Source organism: Papilio xuthus, unplaced genomic scaffold (assembly GCF_000836235.2).
Source record: "Papilio xuthus unplaced genomic scaffold, Pxut_1.1 DF826923.1, whole genome shotgun sequence".
NCBI lineage: Eukaryota > Metazoa > Arthropoda > Insecta > Lepidoptera > Papilionidae > Papilio > Papilio xuthus.
The window spans coordinates 5,967,310-5,991,013 of record NW_013531726.1 but is presented as its reverse complement, the minus strand read 5'-3'; the positions used below and the strand labels follow the sequence as shown (position 1 = coordinate 5,991,013).

General features: G+C 33.5%; 3 protein-coding genes across 3 annotated transcripts in view; 1 reads left to right on the top strand and 2 right to left on the bottom strand.

The window, feature by feature from the left end:
* Positions 1 to 6,040, bottom strand: part of LOC106122347 (ankyrin repeat domain-containing protein 17) — a 34,602-nt gene extending 28,562 nt beyond the window's left edge. Inside the window, exons 1-3 of the mRNA XM_013318286.1 lie at positions 5,658 to 6,040; positions 4,907 to 4,948; positions 4,218 to 4,341 (exon numbers count right to left, since the gene is read on the bottom strand). Coding sequence (XP_013173740.1) covers positions 4,218 to 4,341; positions 4,907 to 4,948; positions 5,658 to 5,846 — 355 coding nt within the window. The 5' untranslated portion in view covers positions 5,847 to 6,040. The remainder of the gene's footprint in view (positions 1 to 4,217; positions 4,342 to 4,906; positions 4,949 to 5,657) is intronic.
* A 679-nt stretch (positions 6,041 to 6,719) lies between these two features.
* Positions 6,720 to 12,921, top strand: LOC106122642 (putative thiamine transporter SLC35F3). The gene is made up of 9 exons (XM_013318736.1): positions 6,720 to 7,172; positions 7,365 to 7,526; positions 7,835 to 7,997; positions 8,356 to 8,534; positions 9,001 to 9,129; positions 10,997 to 11,186; positions 11,872 to 11,961; positions 12,032 to 12,161; positions 12,587 to 12,921. The coding sequence occupies exons 1-9, from the start codon at positions 6,858 to 6,860 to the stop codon at positions 12,702 to 12,704; spliced, it is 1,476 nt and encodes a 491-aa protein (XP_013174190.1). The 5' UTR covers positions 6,720 to 6,857; the 3' UTR covers positions 12,705 to 12,921.
* A 5,585-nt stretch (positions 12,922 to 18,506) lies between these two features.
* On the bottom strand, positions 18,507 to 23,056 carry escl (embryonic ectoderm development protein escl). The gene is made up of 7 exons (XM_013318303.1): positions 22,892 to 23,056; positions 22,508 to 22,647; positions 22,028 to 22,199; positions 21,405 to 21,944; positions 20,898 to 21,050; positions 19,244 to 19,360; positions 18,507 to 18,725 (listed from the first exon to the last, which is right to left on the bottom strand). Exons 1-7 carry the CDS (start codon positions 22,913 to 22,915, stop codon positions 18,636 to 18,638), a joined length of 1,236 nt encoding a protein of 411 aa, XP_013173757.1. The 5' UTR covers positions 22,916 to 23,056; the 3' UTR covers positions 18,507 to 18,635.
* Positions 23,057 to 23,704: the final 648 nt, after the last annotated feature.

Here is a 23,704-nt window from a genome sequence, read left to right as displayed (position 1 = left end):
TATAACTGGCAATCATAATCTAGAAAAGCAATTTGAAACTAAAAAATAATAGCTATTACTTATAATGATATTGCGCTTTTTAAAGCTCAATTTTAAGCGAACGCCGTTGCTCGGGTGTCAATAGAACCCTACGCCCCCATTCACAGTGTATTGAACTGTTTCGATTCAACCAGACGATGGTAAACTAAAACCTTTAGCTTTAAGCTTTATAAATCTTAAACGAAAGAATGTTTTAAAGAAAACAGATTTATACTTTCAAAATATCCATTGTTCATTTTATAACATATCATTCACTATTTACGAAACCTAGATTTTAAGAGACCAAAATCAAAATGTTGGTTTCTGACACCAAAAACGCTGTATAAAAAGTAACGTCATCCAGCGGGACGTCATTATCTTTGACAAAAGTCTCAGAAACCAACGTAAATAAGATAAATTCAAAACATATCAAGTCTAATTTACAAAACGAATATTTTGATTGGTGTTGATAAAAAAGTTTCGATGTTAAAGAAAGGTTCAATTGAAAATTTCCATGGACATAGTAGATCTTAGGATATCAACAGTAATTCTACTAATAAGAAAGCTAACAGCTATATCGAGGCAGGTATCCTCAGTGTTTGTATTTTCATATAATAGTTTTAACTGACTCGTAACTTGGGAACAATGCACTCATTTTACGACATAACTATTGATTTTAACGTTTAGACAAAACACAAGTGAATGCATTTTAGTTCAAAGTTCAAGGCGGGCGTGGTTAATATACATATACGCAACAAGACCGTTTGAAACTTTAGTATCTTATACACACACTACTCCAATCCAAAACCTTAAACCATAGAACTGCTTATTACGTCACAACTCGAAAATCCTAATATATTTGTGATAAAACATTTTTTTTCACATAAACATGTAATATTACTATTTTATTACAATTCACAATTTCCACATCATTTCTAAAAAAAAAGTTAAATATCGTCATGGCCGCAATGTATGGAATTTAACGTTCCTCTGTTTACTCAAATTCGTCGCTGAATCGAAACGAAGTATACACAGTAGATGGTGATTAGTTCACGAAATACACATACATCACACATGAGGGAACGAGTGTTGAATGTTTATTCGTAGTGGATGACGGAAGAGCACGGAAACATCTGTTGGTCGCGTCCGAATCGGAGGCCGAATGAAGCCACAAAGAGTATAGCGTGGACGACCGCTATTCATCAATTGCTATGAGACTATCGCGTGGCTCGAATCACAAGCGGTGGCGGATGCGGTATCTTAAATACAATTAACTAACATTGACTTGGTCTTAATGAGTAAATACAAAATATATTGAATTGCTTATCAATATTCTTGAACTAGAAGTAACCGATATTTAAATAACCGCGTTAATTAGATTTTCCCCACATAACCGTAACTTCCTACGTAATAGTTATTAGCTTGCTAAACCATAATCAATTAAAGAGCTTACATTTCTAAGAATTTTCTACGTTATCAATTTTTGCGTCAAGAATACGTCAGTGATTGACTGCTATCGTAAATATATGACGACACGTAATTTGAAGAAAACATGAAACTAATTTCGACTTATATTACCGTGAAAGAAGCAGTCAAGGATTAATTAATTTTATTTTTACTGAAAATTAACAGTTATTACAGCATCATGGTTAATTAAAGTTTGCTTTACATCTTCAGCCATATCGATTAAATTTCAATGGAGGTTTCCAAAATAATAAGACTTCTTTTTTGGTGGTTTGTCCGAATAATGATTGCAGGAAATTACGTAATTCCCAGATCTAGCCTAACCAGCAGTATATGATGGATGAGACAAAATCATTTTATGTCGGTATATTATAAGAGAAATCAGTTCTGGATAAGCGATTTCTTATGATAAAGAAAATATATTCAAAATACATCGCTAGTATCTTATAATTTGTGGCACAGGCGCATTCTGTTTGCCATCGACTACCGCGTCTGCTTAGCTGTGACGTTGCAGGCACGTCACTCGCACAATGCAACCTCGCCCGAATCACCTAACAAATGGAGTTCAAATTCGAACAACACGCGTACTCCGGCCCCGCATGCAAATCCCATTTTGTTGTTTGACGCCACGTGAAGTATAAGAGTGCCCGTGCATTTATAAAAGCTCCATTATGAATTTTAAACTGTTTTAGATTTCAATAAGCTACCTATAAGTACGTATTGAAAGTCAATCGCAAGTCCCATTGGATAACAACACCTCCATGGTATGAAATGCCGCGTTTGAGACAAAGGAGGTAGGGAGAAGGGGGGAAGTAGTGGGGTTCTATTAACCACAAGTAGCAACACCGTTACGTTACGCCACAGCTGACATCCATAAAAACTGTAATTAATTTAGCGACTCTACGTTTCATCGCATTGTATCGATCCCAAAGTACATTGTAGACTCTAACTGTCATATTAACAAAGTAATGGTTCAATTTAAATATGAATTATCAGTACATATACAGACAGGCATATAATACTATTATAGATTCTACCACATCATAGGACAGATAGTTTTTGCTTGCATTTAAGTACATCCAATGAATTACACATTGCATAATAATTATTATCTGGCAAATCCTAATCAATACCACAATTGCATAACAAAAATATATCATCACAGTAAGCTGCACAACATATCCAAAAGTTTGGATCATGTATAATGGATCAAGATAAGTTAGTAAAAATGTCAACTTTTATGGCCAACTGATGGCAAAGTAAGGTATATTCCATTGTCTTTTTAAAGACTAAATTGTTAGTAGTACCTAAAGTATAATACTTGCATTGTAGTGGTCAATAGGTGGTTTTTAAACTTACTATGTCTTATTTCATATTCTATTAGAGATATTTTATGAGGTATAGTGAATCTTTTTTTACTCAGATTAGACGTTAAATTTATTCTCTAGTTGGGAAACTACCTGCAAAATATCAATGGTCAGGTATTTATGAATTTAAAACAGACTTATTTGCAAAACCAAATACACTGAAATGACTAGACAGGATATGTCTTGTCAATTCAATCTTCCAGAAATTGTTTAGACATGTTTTAAAAGTTTTAGCTTTTTAACATCTTCTAGAACAAACATGACAAGGATCTCCTGCCACATTTTTGATTCTGACAGAAGGCCGCTAGTAAACTGTTACAATTTAACAAACTAAAAGTAAATACCTATGCCTGCCCGGTTAGGTTACTTTGTTGGCTTACAACCTTACGTAGAATTATTAAACCAATATTAATAAGAATACGTAAATTGGTCAGTTTTTAGTAACAATTCTAGTTATACATACTCAAAACATGGGTAATAAATTAAACAATACATACAGTCTTTACTAAAGACGTCAAGCAATATGGATATACATATAAACAAATTACTATGTATAATGAACTGGTCTATAATTTATACATAAACTCTGTAAAGACAAAAGCCCGCTCTACACATTACCATGGGTAAAGTTAGAATTTGTAAGGTTTCCTTTAGCCAACTAAACAAATAACACTAATTAAGACCTTCAATCAATAATCTAAAAGAAAATAAAGCTTAGATGTACTCTTAACAACAAAGTGTGTTTAAATAAGAAATGTAACTGGCCATAACAATTTTTTTTAAACAAATTAATGTCAGTGTAAACAAAAAGGTCATTAATCTCCGCCACAGAATAAAAAGAACCAAGGGATCCAACAGCCAGCTATCACAGTGCTTAAGTAGTTAAAACTGAAAAACTACTTTGCTTTACCAAATTTTTGGAGATACAAACATACCTTGACATTCTCCAGTACATTTTAACGAAATGTCATAAAACAGTTTCGGAATCAATGTTTTAAAACACACAAACAATGATAACAGCTAGAAGATATTAGAATGGTTGATTTCCATATGGCAGTAAATAGAATGTACAAAATGGAGAGGGAAATTTTAATTTAATTTCAATTCTGGTAAACAACCACAAGGTCAATGGTCAAAGATCATTCTTGTGCACTTTCTAGGTTAAGTATATTTACATGATAACTGTTAAAAATCCCTTCCTGCTTTTATCAGCTTGTATGCATGTATATATTGTATTTATATCACTTATTAAGCAGTTGCAAAAGCAAATGATGAATGAGTGTTGACAATGAGTCAAACAGATCCAATTCAAAATCTATACCTAAATTGGCATATGTAGCATTGTTATAATATAAAAAAAACACTTACCAGCTACTTCTAAGAGTGTTTCAAGCCGAGCTTGCATCTCGGGATCAACTGCTCTTTCAGGATCATCATGGGAGAGTAGGAACTTAGATGACTCCGCAGCACCGGCTTCCTCTTCCATCTCCTGCTGAAATGCATTACTTACATTAAATATCACATAGTGAACTAAAGCTTTTGCTTAATATACAAACTACAAGAAAGAAAACAACAAATATGGTGTTTACAAGAACTTATAATACAAATAAAGATGTCAAAGATTAAAATAGAATTGGAAATGTCAAATATAAGTAACAAAAATAAACACAAAATCAAGAAATCAATGTTTTAACAAATTAATTGTTTTTATTGTGTTTATCAAACAAAAAACATATCACTGACATATCCTATGTTTATTTAAAAGCAAACTTAGGTTATAGAGTTAGAACAAAAAGGTTATTAGGTTAGGTTTTGTTTAAGTCTGTATTGTATTTGCATCACTCCAGTTAACAGTGTTAGTTATATCAAAAATGGAATAAAATTCAAGCATTTATTTGTTAGAATCACAAGGACCATCCAACATAAAAAACCAAAACAAAATATATTGAAATTGTCCAATGCACACACATTATGCAGGTTAACATAAAGAATCAGTTGGCAACAGCAATTGGTGTTGGAGAAGCTTTGGGCACTCAGTACTGATCTCTTCAACTTACCAACAGGTCTGGCCTGCTTAGGCACAAACAAGCCAGCAAGATCTATAACACCAATGAGAAAAACATAAGATACACTGACAATGTGGTGCTTGGGGACATGCTTAAGGCTAATGTTTACGGCCAATGGTCCTTGCAATTCGCCAATAACCAACATTTTTGCGCGAATCGCTTATAGAGTTTTACACTAGTGGTACGCGCGTGACGACACTGAGTGGAATACTACTGGACGAAAATATAACGAATTCATCTAAATATTATATAATTAACACTGTCACATCGAAATATCGGCATTAAAACACTATTTTCAGTATTTCGCATTGACTGGATGCATGTGATTCAAGAAACATGGCCACCGCAATTCGTGCCCAGTCCAAAACACAAATAGACAATGAAAAGGCTTACGGCATAGTTGCTTTTGATGTAAAATTGCGAAGATTTTGTTAAAAATATGCCCAAGAACGGCTGACATAAATAATTTCATGCATTACTCAGTAGAACGTATGTACCTATGACTTTCTGACGTTTTACGGAATATTTGGCAAGACACTTGAACCGTAGAAATTACGATAAATTACTACATAATAGCGTTTTAGACCCGATTATGGTATATTGTTAGGAGTTGATACGATTACAATACAAAAAGAAATTGTATGCTTAATCACATACAAGATGTCCCTTGCAGCATTTAGCGGTACAGATAATCACAGTCCCTCACTGCCACCGCCTCTGCCAAAAACAAAACACGTTTTACCTCGGATACAGAATCATCCTCGCTTTCCGAAGAGTCCGTCATGTATTTGGCAGGCACTCCAGAATACGTTTCGGTTTCAGATTTGGCTGGACTTGAAGCCGAACTCTGAGGAGTGGATGATTTTACCACATCAAGTTGCACATTCACCTTATCGATATTTCGGTTTTCAGACTGTCCGACATTCTGCATTTTTGTCCTAATCCAATACAACTTAATTAGTCTTTCAGTATCAACACTTTTACTATGAAATTAACACGTTCTTATATTAGCAAACAAAATTTATTTCGTCATTTAGCCAGGTTGATACCCGCCATGTCTACTACTATGGCGAGGTTCCCGGATGCTTCAAGTAGGCTAACCAATTATCTCCCTCTGGCGATAAAATTGTGAACTTTTTGTGCTGCCATCTGCTCTAAAAAATTTAGTTTGACTAACATAGACAACAAATACTATTTTCGTTATTTTCATTTAGGTATCAGCTCAGGGATTTCAGAGGTAGGTAAATGAAATTGATTCTTTTGATTTAATTGCATGTTGTTCATTTGTATACTAAAAATATTTCTGTAAGTGTATCACATTAAACCTTCTAATTTAACATTATGACATTTTTAGTAAAAGTTAGAACGAGCTTTATATAATATCATATTAAAATATAAGGTGCTTGATTCTAATAAATAAGCATTAAAATTGAAAACTTTATCATAATTTCCCATTACCTTATCTATGTTGTGTTCTTTTATATATTCTGTGGTACTTCCTATAGACTGCGGAAAGTAGAAGAAACGCATAATAGCTAATTCTACAAGCAATTATCTTCCTTATTCCGTTAGCGTAAAAACTAACGTGTATTGCTTCATAACAAAATATATAATTCCATAATTTTAACGTCAGTCAATTTCAATTCTATTGTCAATAGTACAAGCAATCTCATGAAAGTTAAGTAAGAAAATGTATTTATTACTGGTTGAAAAATATTTACATTGTAATATTATATGTAAAGAGAGTGTGTGTGTTTATAAACAAATAATGTGAATTATAGTTATTACAATATTACTTCGAATACTTTAAATAAGTAATAAATCTTACATTCACATCTATATCCTTATTAATTTAATATTATCAAGATGGAATTTTCGATAACAATAGGATTGCCGCAATATTTGAAAAACGAAAATGTGTGAAAAATTATAAAGGGAAAATATGGCAAGGGACGGTGATCTCCCTACAATATTTAATCCGAAACGAGTTCGCGCGCCTTCGGTGATAATTACCAGCGAGGAAGTGGAATCGGAGCAAGGGGGTAGTGGTGATGTCGAGAGAGCAAATGGACCACCGACCCCTCTCAGTCCGAGGGCACCTCTTACACCACAGACTTCGATATCATCAGCTCCGCCCTTGACCACTCAACCTTCTCTTCAACAAGCCTACAGCGAGTCAGCTACGAGCAGTCAAGACGAAGAGCGGCAATTACGTGATAAAAGATGCCCGAGATGTTGTTCGAAATTTGCCAAAAAGGTATAATACTATAGCTATTGTTTTGCTCATATGAAATACACTTTTTTTATTTATTTAGTGTTTTCAATAACTATAGATTTACTTAATATGCTCATGTTAATTAGATTCTTACTTTTTGCGACCTTAGTCCTAAAATTTCACTTCAAAAATAATATAAAGTGTTATTTTTTTATTTTAACATTATATTTACAGATATACTTTGGGCTTTGCGTAACTTTAGTACTGGTAGTGTCATGGGTTGCGGTGACTCACTGTGTAAAACACATGTACATGCAAGAGTATCCACTGGATCATGATGCACCTCAGAGTGCAGACCCATCCACTTACAACTTTACATCTAAAATACCAACAAATGTAAGTTATTTCATTTTGTACAATATGTAACATATACTTCATATGGTATTTATGATTTAAAATACTTATTAAGGGTTTTTGATATGTTGAAAGGAATAAATGGCAGCAAATAACATATGAAGAATCATCAAAATTGCTAAAGAACTCCATTAATTTATTTAAAATAACTGTTTTTCCTACATTATTTTTTGTTCATGTGATGAGAGATGCACATGTGGACTAATCTTCCTATTTAGTTACTATACAGCTTGTTTCACATATTCACCTTAAAATAAACACTTTAATATATGAATGTGTTCTTGGTTTAGTTGTACAACGCACCATTCTTCACGGCATGGTTCTGCACAAACTGGCTGATCCTGTTCTACCCGCTCTATCTGATTGTAATGCTCATACACAACAAGTGCAAGTCGGCTCACGACATCGTATTTGATGCTTTTAGTGACTTCAAAGAAAAGGGATTTACATTTGGTAAGCTAATTTTAATTATAGTTATTTCTTACTAGCTGTCGCCCGTGACTCCGTCAGTGCGTAATTCATAAAAAACTTAATCAGTAGCCTATGTGTTCTTTCAGACTATGACAAATTTCATCAAGATCCATGGAGCTGTTGTGGGGATACCTTCAAACAAACATCTACCCATCCATCTAAACATTAGCATTTATAATATTAGTAATAATGATTACTATAAATGTTAACAACTTAATATATTTTATGTTGAAGTGAATAGTAAGAAAAGTGTGAATTTTGATGTGAAAGAGAAGGAATACATGACTGAAACATGCATAACATTCTTATACTTCTAGCTATATCTGCATTTTATGTTTAGCCCGTTTCCTGAGTCGCTGCGCCTTGTTTTGCTTGCTGTGGGTGCTTAGTGTGTACATGTACACGTATGCCCTACGGATACTGCTCGCAACAGATGTGGTGGCGTTATTCGCTACCAACGTCTCCTGCATCTACCTCCTCTCCTGGGTGATACTGCACGAGCAATTCGTCGGCGTTAGGGTAAGTTATAATTTTTATAAATTTGCACTACTACTTTTGTAAGTAATTATTAAATCCGATCTCTTGTATCGGAGGCGAAGACCAACTTTGGTTTGCTTGTTTGGTTGCAACATTGTTTGTAATATGCTCCTAAAATTTTAAAACAAATTTGGAATGATAGATTGATTATGACACTGAAGTGTATAAAAACATAAATATTTAAGTATTTTGGATGTAATAACTGGCCACCGAGATCACCTTCACCTAATCAAATAAAAAAATATGATCGAGTTCATTCTTAATGTGTTTTATGTTTTTTTTTGTCTAGGCACATTAGAAATGGGTGTTCATTTATTGATATGCATCATAAGCAAAGTTATATTTAACCAATTATTGGCCCAGAAATTCAGTTGATAAATTATTCCTTCATTCATTCAGTCAAAGATTCGTTCAGTCATTCAGTTTTGTATGTGTTGGTTATGGACAGATTGTGGCAGCGATCCTTTGTGACACGGGAATAGCGCTCCTCGCCTACATGGATGGCATCACGGGTAGTTCCACACTGGGTGGGGTCGTGCTTGCCGCATGCGCAGCCGCTGGATTCGCTATATTCAAGGTAATGTTATATAAAAATATTTGTGTGAGTTAATATAAAAAGTTTTAGCAAAAAATAGACGGTTTTCTTCTGTTTATTTAGAACTGTGCTTTGAAATGAACTTGTTACGTTTGAGCGTTTCTTAATAAATTATTTTTTCCTTTTATAATAAACGTAGAAATGTATTTAACACGCAACTGCTACTGATTTATACGTTTTAATTGCTTTTAATGACCTTGCCACTTTTGCCTTTCAAAATATATTTTTAAATCGTGTATAGTCCGATATGGATGAGGTCGTATTTTAATTTTTTTTATTTCAATAAGCATGCGATGGAAAGCGTACGTAATATCAAAATGACTTGAAAAATTATGGTTCTCACGGATTTTTCGTCCCGATCCCTTGAAGTTTCTTACATCCATGATTTAAAAAGCAGTTAAGACGCTTTATATTTTACAAGTTACACTATCGTGCCTAATTAATATTAATTAACTAATAAAATACATTAAAATTAAATATTTTATCCGTGTTATAATTATTAGGTGAAATAATCTATCAAGGTATAAAACTTCAGAAAAGTATGCTTTAAAACAATTGGGTTAAGGGTGAATTTGAGTTGAACTTTAATAATTATCCAGAAATCGTTGCATGTTAAAGTTATCTGATTACAGTTTTACATGGTGCCCTATTTCTTTTAAATCGATTTTTTGTTTTGAAAGTTCCTATCATCTACGATTTGATTTTCAATACTTTCTTAGTAAAACAAAGTATCGAAAATAATTTGCTTTCTTACAGTCAATATGCAATACCTTTGTTCTTCCTAAAAATTGCGATTAGCAGTAGTTATATTAACTGAGTTTAAAATATTTCGTATCAAATTTATAATATTATACTTTACAGTATGTTTGGATGGATAGACCTTCTAAATCTTACTAATATTATTTATGAGAATGTTTGGATGGATGGATGCTTGAAGGTATCTCCAGAACGTCTGCATGGATCTCGCTAAAATTTGACATAGATGTAGAACATAGTATGGAAGCAAACATAGGGTAATAATTAAGTTTTTTTATTACCGCGCAGACAGAGTCGCGGACGACGGCTAGTATAAAGATATTTCAGCAAGAATCGTTGTTTGCAAAACTTACGTAAGTTAGGGAACAGACCTCTCTCAATAAGGGTGCTTGACAATTCTTTAGAGGGTATGTTGAGTGCTACACATATTATATCTCACTGTATGCATATAACAGCGTCAGTTACGCAGTTATTAAACCCTTGGCTGCACCGAACCTTAATCTAAAAGATCCAGGTTCGATCTCTGTCGTGTACCAATATTTTTTTCTAATTCAATAACTCTGATATGTATAAAATAAAAAAGGTAGATTCTTTTCACAATAAACATTTCGTAGAAAAATATAACTTGGTAAAGTGTATATCTTTTTTGATGATCTAAATAGAGGGAAGTCTGACCTATTTCCATGGGTCAAGTTTAACGAGCTAAAATATCAAGCGAAATCTCATGTAACTCTTTTCTATTTGTCGAAACGTTCTTTTATTTTAATACAACGTAGGATTGATTAGAAGCCAACAGTTAAAGGTATTCTCTTAGTTTTATTAAGGGTTTTCAATTGCTGGGTCCTGGTCTAGGGAATCCAGGAAGGACCTGTACTCTGAACTGGTTTAAGGAAACTAGAATATGAATTAGTCTGGCTGTTTAACTAAAAATAGGGTAGACGTAATCATCCAAACTCTTTTAGAAGATGATACTACATAAAGAATATATATTTGGTTTGTTGGTACGGACCCTTTTTATCCCTCTACATTTAAAATTCTGCTCTGCGTAGTATGATGTTCCGAACCGACAAGATATTTGAAAACGGCTGTACAGGTGCTGTTTAGAAAGGTGATGGGAGAAGTGAATTCTGGTCAGCGCGCACTGTTCTTCTCCATCGTGGGCAGCGTGAACGCGTTGCTGCTGTGGCCGGTGTGCCTGGCGCTGTACCTGACTGGTTCCGAGCTGCTGCCGGCGCACCGCATGCCTTGGCTGCATCTCCTGCTGGCTAGTGTCGCGCTGCTAGGTAAGACCCACATGCCCCCCCACTCTTCCCCGAAATAATGAAACACTGTATTTAACAGTGGTAGAGCCCGCTTTAACATCTTCGCACGGCTTGGCCCGGCTCGACCGGTGAAATACCACGACCACACAGAAGACAGGCGTCAAGTGGAAGCTATACCGCGTTTCGTCTGATAAGTGTGCGTCCCGGAGGCCTTATTTAGTCCTCTTTCTCTTCCCACCCATTTTCTTAAGGAAAGGATGGGCAGTGAAAATGGACTTTCCGGATGAGAGGATGCATGGAAAGAGAAAATATTTTCTTTCTGTGCATCCTCTCCTCCGTCGATTAAAGGTAACGCATATGCAATTGCGTATATCTATGGGCAACGGTCACTTCGCTATTTCAGCGATTTCAGGTGGCCGCTCGCTCGTTTGCCACCGTCATATAAAAAAAAACAATGCAGAGTTACGGCCGCCGTCTATGGACTTTGATGTTTACATAATGTAAGCATTCAATTGACACGGGGTAGGTACTGTAAGGAAGAAAATCCGACACTGCCGATGTATCGGAGCAACTCTAGCCTTATTAAAATATCAACGTTTATGTCTCCTCACAAATAGATCTGACACTTTCTCACGATTCTAACTAATAATGTCTAAAAGAACCGACTAATCTGTTGAATGAATATATTGTCTTGTGAAACTTTCAGTGTTCCATTTGGTGTTTCAATTCGGCAACATCATGACGTATAATATATTCGTCTCGCTCGGTCTCATCACTGCCGTACCTGTTTCTGCAGGTGAGTACACTGTTGTCTCTGTCTTTCTCTATAAGAATGAGCGGGATGACAATATGTTGTTGTGTTCCAGCGCTGGACGTGGTGATGTACGGGGCGCAGTTCGCCGGCATGAAGCTGGCGGGCATCATACTGATAGCGGTTGGATTCTTCCTCGTCATGTTCCCGGACAACTGGCCTGATTATATCATGCGTCTGCTCAGGTAACATTAAGTTATTATATAATGTCTACTAAACAAAATATCTGTAATTTTTACAATTTTTGATGACAATTTGATGAACAAAAAAAACAATATCACTTCTTACTAATGTTATAAATACGAATATTTGGATGTATGGATGGATATTTGTTCGAAGGTATCTCCAGAATAGGCTGCATATGATTCGCTGAAAGTTGCTATAGATGTAAAACATAGTCTGAAAGAACACATATAACTTATGTTTTTTTTTAAATCCCGCGCGGACATAGTCGCGGGCGTCAGCTAGTATTGCATATTTACGCTTATCTCTTTAGGATTTTTCTGTGGTATACTAGTATATCCCTCACGACTTTAACTGACATTTTTAATTCGTTCAATTTTCTTATGATTTTTTTTTACTAAAATGTAGTTGTGTAATGAATTGTTAGATGGAGTCGTCGTCGTCAGCGCGGCCAGCCGGGGTCGGGACGTAACCGGGACGCGATGGACTACCGCACCGGATACATCCGCTCTCATCTGCGCTCACCCTCCGGCCGCGTCAGGTGACCGCCCTCCCCCACCTCGCCCACCTCCTCAACGTCACCTCCCTCCTCGTCCTCACCACACACCAGCCCCGCACCGTGACATACCTCACATATCTTCCTGACAGAGATACTCTTTGGATTTTGAACATAACGGTCATATTAAATCTAGAAAAAATGTTCGGTAATTTAGAAATAATAGATTGAATAAAAGGCTTATAATATAGAAAATTTTAACACCAAAGATTATAGAGATACTTTTTATTAAGTTTGGAATTAGATTTCCATGACATTCCGTAATTTATAAGTTGGAAAAAACACCATAGACCCGTCGTTACATTACCATAGACAATAAATCAATCATCAATGTTAAAGGTTTAAGTTAAAGTTAAGATAAAATAATATAAGTTTTGAAGATAAACTAGCCGACATCCGACCTAAAGATTTTTATATCATCCAATTGATTTTTTTTTGACCGATTTAAAAAAAATATATATATTTCTGTTTTTACTTCCACATTTCTCATATATTATAAATTTTGTTGAGTGAAATTATATTAACGCATCATTTAACTATAAGTTTTAAGGGTTGGTTGTTGAATTATCTTTTCTTATAGTTTAGGAAAAGGCACATTATATACTTGGAAATGTAACATAAATTAACATATGTATTGTAGAAACATAGATATATATAGGCATGATAGAAAATAGGAATGTTTAGCGGAAAATAAAAATTCACACATCTATTATCTTAAAGTGAGTAGACAGAGATTGATTCTAAGTAAAATAGTCGTAAATAAAATGAAATAACTGAGAGTTAAAAATTATTACATATATAAAAATATTAGAAATTAAATTTTAATATTTAAAAAAAAGACATTATTTTGTTTATTAAATCTGGCTCTTAAAAGTACCTGATTAGATTGCAACAATTATTTTATATTCTACAGAACTTATTTTAGTGGCATTTTTAAAATAATATAATTAAAATCAAAAGAATATAATTTTTTTTTTCAATTAGTATTGCCAGCATGAAATTAATTTGTGTTGCCACATACAATTGTTTTATTTGCAAATTTAAATTAATATATTTAGACAAAAAAATCAGAACCACATATTTAAGATCGTTTTCCACTAAGCGACTAGTCGCTTATTGGATCTTAAAAGGATATTTTTTTTAATTTAGAGTATTTACGGTATTTGACCGTTTACTTTGAATTGATTGAAGTGTAAAGTATAGAAATTAAATAATTTCTAGTCTGAAAATAGTGTGACCTGAATTAATCTAGTCATTAAAATTGAGGAAAGAAGGTTTATTTTGTTATATTTTTTTTTCTTTATCACATATATATTTTTCATATCGTTTTTAGTTATAAAGTTATTTTTGCTAAAGTTATAACAATTTTAATAGTTAACGATTTAATTTTTACTTGTCTGAAAAGAGTGTTAAAATTTAGAAAGGTGTAAAATTTATCTTAGTTCTGCCGTTAAAAGGAAATCTAACCTTTATAACTATATATTTTTGTAAGATAAACACAGAACAATGTATGAATGAATGTTACCTTTATGCCATCCCTTACCTGACCCACCTTGTTATTTTTAGTTTCATTTATGAATGTATGGATTTGTGTGAGAATGAGTAACAGTTAAATCCACTGATCTCTATAGATATCTGCTGGACAGTGGTAGAGGGAGCTTTAACATGTTCGCTCGAATCATCCCGGCTCGCCCGGTGATATACCACGACCACACAGAAGACAGGCGTGAAGTGGAAGCTATTCCATGTACAGTCTGATGAGTGTGCGTCCCGGAGGCCTAATTTAGTCTTCTTTCCTTTCCGGATGAGGGAAAATATTTTATTTCTGTGCATCCTCTCCTCCGTTGATTAAAGGTAGGCAACGCATATGCGGTTGCGTATGTCTATGGGCAACGGTCACTTCGCTATTTCAGCGTTTCCAGGTGGCCATTCGCTCGTTTGCCACCTTATGATATAAAAAAAAATATTGTTCTAACATAAAGACAAAGTCGAAGTTACTATCGGCTTATTCTATCTTTATTAGTAGTACGAGTTTCCAATACCGCTACTATCAACGCTAATATGGCGAGAATCAAATAGGCACAAAATATCATGGTTCATAGCCTGTCCAGTGGAATACAAGAGGTCAGTGTTTAAAATTCAAAATTTGAAATTATTAAAAGAATAATTCTACAAAACCTCAGACTTTGTATATAAAATACTAACAGGATGTTTGATCCTTGTGTTTTTAATTTTGGTCTGTTTATTTCGATCAGTTTTGTTCGGAATTTGTTCTTTTTTATGTATGAAAGAGTTCTAGAATTCCTTTTTCTCTTCCCGCAGACTGTCCCACGTGTTTAACGTTTTGTTTACCCTACGTTATTTCCTAAAAGTCTGTAAAGCAGGTGAGGTTTAATTAATTTAGTTTAGTTATAACTGTCAGTATTATTTGCTGCCTTCATTTTTTTATTTGACGTTTTTCTTACTTTGGTAACCCTGTCTCGAATGTCACCCTAATGTTTGTTTGTAAGTTTGTATGGAATTTCAGAATATTATTGTTATTATGTTTAAAATCCTGGCTAATTAGTTCTGTGTTACAAATTTTTATGAAGATGTAAATTTAACCTAATAAGATATTAGAGTTTTTAGTAAATTGAAAACATAATAACTACGGTCTATATAAATATATGACATCTCACAATATATTAGGTAAATACATTTTTAGTACGTAAGAATAACGAATGCCCCAATGTAGATAAAAAAATAATGTTTATATTGTAATGCACATGTCTTATAGACGATTATGTCCTCGCGGATTTTTTTTTTATTTGCAGTTTTTTTTTCAATTATTTTCTAACAAAAATAATAGACATAATTTCTCAAAAATCTTGTTACTTTTAGCGTTATTTTGAATTAAATAATGTCTTTTAGTTTAACACAAGTTAATATAAAAAATGTCTTTGTATAAACGCAAAAATCAGCGATTGCAAGTTCATATAATAGCAATCAAAAATATCGTATTTTTCAAACTTGAAGAGAATGAATTCAGCAAAGATCTCATGGAGAGTTTGTTATCGTTCATTTGATCATCTGACGCCGCTTTGCCGCGGCGTTCACCCGTTGACAACACGTTGATGACGCGTGCTCAACGTATCATTTTACTATTATCTATCTCGCTTGCTCATTACGCAACCACCATCTACCTATCGTCATTTTTACATTTAATTTGATGAGTTCCCTTTTAGTAATTGATTTGGGAATTAAATTACTAATTTTAGGTTAAGAAAACCTATATAGTATTTTTATTTATCTCAGTAATATAGTTAAAACAAAGCACACCAAGACGTGTATATATTTAATGGAAGTAGTCGAGTTTTAGACTTAGACTTTAGTATGGATTTAATGCAAGAAATGACTATAACTCTGTATCACCAAATTGTGGATTTAGTTAGTTTGATATTGAACTGGTATTATGACTTTGAGGAAATTCTGTATCCAATTATGTTATGTCTCGTCCAATTATAAAAAAATAATGTTTACAATCGTTCAGTGTTATATACAAACATAGAAAGAAAGATATTTATTACCACACATATATAAGAGAAACAAATACATAAAGCATAGATTTATAACAAAAAAAAAATGATATTTGTTGGCCATTCATTTTTGTATGGTTTGTTTGTTTGTGCCTTTAATTTGATAGATTTTAATGTATTTGCCGTATATTTGATAAATTTAGAACTATGATCTCTCTTCTGCATTCGTATATTTATGTTGTCTTCAAGAGTAAATTATAGTGTGAAATATATTTTTTGAGACCAAAATTCTTTTATAGAGATTTTGATCTCGTAAACAAACTATAAATCAGGAAATTGGACAGATGGGCAATTTGCCCAATTTATTTCAAGTCATTTTTTTTTGTTATTTATGTGAGTTTTTTGCATGTTGATTGCATTCAATAGACTGTTATATAAAGATTGTCAGTTTATAAACTGCGATATTGTCGACGGTAAATTATGTTAATTTGTTCATATGTAGTTGGCTGTTTAATGGCGGAGAAATTTATATCAAAATTGTTTGAAATGTATTAGCTTAGAATGAACTTTGGCCTAAATTGTTTAGTCTGGAGATGCACTTATAGCAAAAATATTGCGCAAATATATTTGTTATTAAGAACATTTATGGTTAAAATCTTGAAGTTCTGTTCAAAGTCTTGATGAATTTAAAATTAAACTGATATATAAACACGACTAAACACTCACGTATATTCGTCCGGTGGCAGCGCCGACTAGTTTCGAGCCCATCGGGGGCCCTTTACCAGGATGTGTGGTACTGGTATTATTTCGCGGACGCGGCCCTCAGCTCACTGACGTATATACGTGAGTGTTTAGCCGTGTTTATATATCAGTTTAGTATAATGTCTCACGAAACTTTGAATAATTGAATTTAAAATTATTTGAAAATTCGGCTCAACGTTTTGTTGTGATGTTTTTTGTATGACTGATTTCGTGAATTAGCGGATAATTGTATTTAATTTATTCTTCTTGTATATTTGAAATGATTTAGTATAAAGTAAATCAATTATAACATTATTCTCTCAGTTAATATTATTGTGTAATTTTAATTCAGTTAAATGTATACAGTTAATTTACAGCTGTAGTTAAATTCTGAACCGAAAAATTGTTATTTAAACGTTAATGCTTTGATAAATATTATTTTGTTTAACCCTTAGTAGCCTGATTTACATACGAAAGTGATTTATTTTTAATATTTTTGTGTTTGCTTGATAAAATAAAACAATGATTTTTTTTTTAATTTCGTTGGAAAGAATATAGTACAACAGTAAAATAGGTACAGCCAACCTATAAAAAAACTTATAGTAATGTGAACATTCGGTTTAAAAGATTGGTAACAAAATTGAAACTGTAGGCTAATAAGGGTTAAGAAATTTAAAGAACGTCTTAATTGTTCATATTTATATTATGAGTAAATTTAATATTAAAAATTGTAACCTTTTTTTTGTTTGGAATAACATGTTTTCATATGAATGTTTCTTTAATCGATTTTTTAATCGTTTCATTCAGCTTTATATGACACGAGCCAGTGTTTAATTTGTCTTGATAATTTAATTAGAAAATTTTAAAGACTGAATTAAATGGAATAATTGACTTATATTCAATTACGCAGTCATTTATTATAAATATTAGTGTTTAGTTTTAAATTAAATGTATGTGAGTAGTTTAGTATTGTTTTTATCTGTGTATAGATGTTAGTGTTAGTGCAGTTTGTATGTAGCCCGAGTTGACGCAACCACCTCGGACCCTGTGATTCATTTTGTTGATATGTAGTCGTAATTTGTTGGCCATTTTAAATAAAATTTGACATAAATTATTATTGGGTTTTATTTATATCATCCATATTTTAGTTATCTGACGTTAAATGAAAATGTACATATCCAGGAATTCAAAGATATGTGTGAAGTCTGCACTGGGCTAGCGTGGTTGACTAAGGCCTTATCATTCCTAACTTAGGTTTGGCTCCGAGCCCTTCAGTTGGGACCTATAGTGAGCTGGTGCAACCAGGTATTTTTTTATGTTTACCCAGGTCAAGTGATTCTCTCAGAATAAAACCCAGATTAGATTAAAGATTCCTATCCCCTCCACTTTTTAAAATTTGCTTTTATGTCCTTCCTTTAATTTTTCTTCCATCTTCTTAGGTATACTTTTACTCACAAAATTCGCTTTCTTAACCAGGAAACTAAATCCTTTGAACAACAGTAAAGGTGGGAACTTTTAAAAATAAAAGTGCTGAATATAATTGGACTAATGCCAGTCTTGTTTATTTGAGAATGTAGCTTTTTATTGCTATGATATTTGTATTACCTCAATATGTAGAGAATATAGTTGCGCTACATGTATAGCGACAATGTAAACTCACGTGTTCAGTTGTTGTTGGCGACGCGGTCCCAGCGCCACACGGTGCCGTCGTCGCAGCACGTCAGCAGAACTTTGCCGTTGCGAGACAATGTCACCTGTATACAAATATTACTTATAAATGCGAATTTATAGATGTTTGTTAGAAAGTATCTCCAGAACGGATCCATAAATCTTGCTGAAATTTGGCATAGATTTAGAACATAGTCTGGAAGAAGGCATAGGCTACTAAGTTTTCTTTTAATTTCGCGCGGATAGAGTCACGGGTAATAGTGTAACACCATCAAAGGCCGGCAACGCATCTATGGTTCCTCTGATATTGCAGATGTCTGTAGACTTTGATGAACACCTCGGTGTTCCTTGTTTTATCCCTTCTCTTACAAAAAAAACTAAGGTCTGGTACACTAGTATCCATTATGGATCTTTGTGGGTTGGGTTCTGCTGCGGACGAAAGCGTTAGCGTGCCCGTGGCCTCGTTAATATGCGTAGGAGGATCAGAGGGTTTAGTGAGTATGCTTCTCATCTGGAGAAAAATGCCATAACTACGTATGTATGCATAAAACATTCCAATCCGACAAAAAAAAGGGTTGCGATGTGTTGTATTGGGTATGGATACCTGTCTGACTGCGGCGACACAGCGCGGATGCACGAGCTGAGAGACGCGACTGCCGCCGGCCACGTTGCCCAGCTCCCACACCATCGTCTTACCGCTCTGGTTGCCCAGCGCTATCACCTGCAATACAAACGTTGCTTTTCTCTCAATTCATTCATCATTTTATAACAATTATATAGCAGGTACAGTCAGCGTCATATAGATCGTAACAGACAAGATATGCAAATATATAGGTACACCAAAAGTAATCAATTATATCGGTACAACAAAAGTCCTCAAAATAATAGATACATTCACCCACCCACCCAAAAAATTTAAATAGAAGGTAATAGATTGCTAAAAATAGCAACAGTCTTCTCTGTTAACATATGATAGTTATTTGTAAAACGTGGCCTTAAGTTGTTCCCAGCCGTGAATGTTTTAAAAACGGTTCGGAGTGTAAATCAATATTTGACTATCGGAGATACAGATTCATTGCTGTGCTCGTCCGTCACTACGATCTCACATCGAAATACATGTGCAAGCGACAAATTAATTCCGGTCTATTGAAGAAGCAGGAAACATATACGATAACGATACATTACTTTACTACGAGGGTAGTATACCCACGACCCATACAAATATTGTCGTGATTTCGACCAAAAACAATAATCAAATCTTCGAGTTATGGTTGACAAATATTGTGTAGATGGATAATAGCATTCGACGATGTTAACATCGGTCAAGCTGATGTGTATACATAACTTCAATAACATAGGTACAGTCACCTCCAATAAAGTGTAAGAACTTTCGCACGCACAGCGGCGGTTGTATAGACTATATAAAGCGACGAGTAGCAGTAATTAGGTCAGTCGATTTGAGACCTTCGAGCCGGCAAGTCGTGTCGGTGCGTGAACTTGCCATGTGCTACGAGTAGTATATATAGAGAAGAAGAAGAAGAAGAAGAAGAAGAAGAAGAAGAAGAAGAAGAAGAAGAAGAAGAAGAAGAAGAAGAAGAAGAAGAAGAAGAAGAAGAAGAAGAAGAAGAAGAAGAAGAAGAAGAAGAAGAACATAAGTACAATTACATAAGTTACTAAAATTATTCTATTTTGTTATAAAGCTAATAATGCCTAATAAAGGCTAATAATTATAATATAAGGTGGTGGTCTGAAACTGTTTTTTTCCGACATCGTAATTGCTCTCTGCTTTTGGATGTCGGATTTTTATCATTCTTTTTTTATTTGTAAATTAGTGCTTGTCAACTGATTTTCTAAAACTAACTAACTAATTTTTGGTAACTTAAGTCTAATTTAATTTCTTAGTTATGTGCAATTTTATTATGTTAGTTATTGTTTCTTGGTTTAATCTGTATTACCTATAATAAAAACTTTTCTTTCTTTCAAAAATCAAAACTATCTAGTACTATTTTACTTATTATATTTGTACCAAAAAGTTTAAGAACAGAATAATTTCAATATTACTTTCGGCAATTAAAGTAACAAATTCCGACTTAAAATAGGTGAATAAATTACTGTTGCATTAATATTATTATACAATATTTAAACGACATCTATATTAATAACATTTGTGTGTACATAATTAGAGTAGTAGAGTTGTAGTAGAGTATAAGTACTATTTTTATTTAATATTGAAATGTTTGTAAAGTAATTGTGTTTACCCGCTGGCTGTAGTCAACTGCGAAGCGTATGAACCATATCTCGCACTCCTTGTAGTCGAAGCGGTGTACGACAGTGACAGCGCCGTCCCCCGGCCGCGGCTCAGCCTCCTCCAGCCGACCCGGCTTCCAGCAGATTATTGCGTTCTCACACGACTGCACATACACACGGTGCGAGATTAAAAACAAACATAATTAGTAGACTATGTGTTCTTCCAGACTATGTTCTACATCTATGTCAAATTTTATTTTGTAGTAAGTAATAACATTTTGCAGACACCTTGTAACTAACATCCATCCATCCAACATTTAAATATTTAATATTAGTAAGATATATGGGGCAAAGAAGTAAAACTGTAAAATTAGTTTTCAATCCTTATCTTTTTAACCGTTATTAAAAAAAAATACACCGAAAACCCATATTTGAAGATTTACAAATGTGGAATATTCTTGAGTATTATTCAATCAGGTCAGAATTATTATTTCATTTATATAACAAAATACCCTTACCTTTGACAATATTAAATCTCCCATCCATCTGACACAATCTACATAGTTCCTGTGTATATCTCTCGTAGAGAAGTCAGGGAAGTGTTCCTTCAGCGAATTGAAAGGTCTCAACGCTCTGTGCGGATTAAAATTATAACTCTGTTTGATAGCCTCATTCATTGATGGTTTGTCAAGACGCCATAGCTTTAGTGAATGATCCATTCCGCAGGACATTATCCTCTCCCCTTTGAGATCAAAGTCGGCACTTAAAACCTCATCTCTATGCCCTTCTACTCCACCGAAGATGGCAATACACACATCCGTCATAATGTTCCACAGACGAAGTGCATGATCTTTACTCGCTGAGAGTAATAAATTAGGGTCTCTAGGATGGAATTTGACCTCGTTGATTGCATGACCATGTCCTATGTAATGCTTTATACATGTGTGTGTAGCCGGATGGAATATACGTATTATACCCCTCGAGCCAGCTACTGCTAACAGAGGCAGGTTGGTTTCTTCCTCGTATGACCATGCACATGTGTAAAATGTTTCATCTACCTGTAAAGGATTTATATATTGTATCTTTCAGCGGGCATTTTAATATATAATGTACAACTCTGTTATTATATATTGTCACTAACATCTGGGTCAGCGTAACATTGCAGGAATTTGAATCCACCTGATTCAGGACATTCATATATAGAGACCCTGTTGCTCCCCACGACAGCAAAGATGAGAGGCTCCCCCTCTCCCAAATGGTGATTGAATTGACATCCAAATAATGGTAAGCCATGGTCTTCTTTAGCACTGCAACTATTATAGTAATAATAATAAAAGTTAATAATAATCTTTGAATGAATATTATAAATACTAAATAATACTGTTTAATATTACAATTTGATCTGCTCATTTATATTTTTATGGAAATTAAAATAATTTGTTTAATATTAAAATATGAATCATATGTTCACACAGCTAAGATTAATTTTCTTGTCTTTCAAGGACTTAAAAGTTCTTAAAAAAGTATTGTAACATGGAAAAGCAGAACAAATGCGTTAATAATGGCTTTGACTTCATTTGGCTTTGTTTTACAAGTACTTATTAGAATTTATAGTACTTACTTAAATTTATATGGTGGTTTTACTTGTTTAGTAACTTTTTTCTTGCCTCGTCGTCGTTTCTTTACACGTGAATTAGTTGGGGTCTCACTACGCGACGTATTATCTGTATTAGAAGTGCTCTCAACGCTTGATGTGTCATCCTAAATAATTTAAATAATTAAACTCACCGTATTATCCCTATCACACAATACAGTAATTTGTTGTAGATTATAATGGTCATAACATATTGCTTCGTGATTATTCATATGCACAATCATAAAGTAAGTTTGAACAGTTACAGCGATAAAATAACTTATACATGTATCTCGACCATTCTGTTTCAATGTTAAAACAAAGTCATGATGTTGACTCACAACAAAAAGGAACGAATGTATGTCTACTTACAGCCTCATTGTCAGAAAAATTCATAGTAACCACCAATTTTTATAAGGAGAAAACAATGAACGTATCCAATTTGTAACTTTCATACAATCAACAATAATGAATTCATTTTTATTTTCAACACACTATTATCAGCTGGCGATGGCGTCCTAAACGTCAAATGTCAAATTTTCGCGGGAGTTTTGACATTTTAGGGCAAAGTCAATATAGATTTTTGTCTATTAATCTTTTTCTAATATTTTCATTTGTCATTTTTAAACTATTTATTTCATGCATTTTTATTTTTTTTTTATGAAAATAACTTCTTTATTAATTATGAATTCTAAAATGGTGTTATATTTTTTTGTTATCACAAGCGAAAAGAAGTTTGATAATAATTAAATAACGGTACGTTCTTAAAGAGGGATTAAAAGTGGTTGATATTTAATAATAACAAAACATGTGTTAACGGAAAGAGTATAGAGAGGTAATTAAAATCCTTTCACTTCCAAGTAATTAAAAGTTTTATGATGTTACGCCAAAGCAACGGTAGCTTTTATTATGTTTGCTCAGCATTTGACCCTGATATGTGCTGATATGAGTGGATTACAATTTATGATATAAATAATATACATATAACACACACTATTATTTTTATACTTGGAATTTTAAAGTTATCCAGTCGATATTAGAATTTTTGTGTTACTAAAACGTGACGTAGAGTGACGAGAACTTAACTTTTTAAAGAATTTTTATACTCTTAGTTAAATAATGACTGAAACACGATAAAGAAATAAAAGACAATTAATTTTGTATATGAATTTTAATAGCAAATAA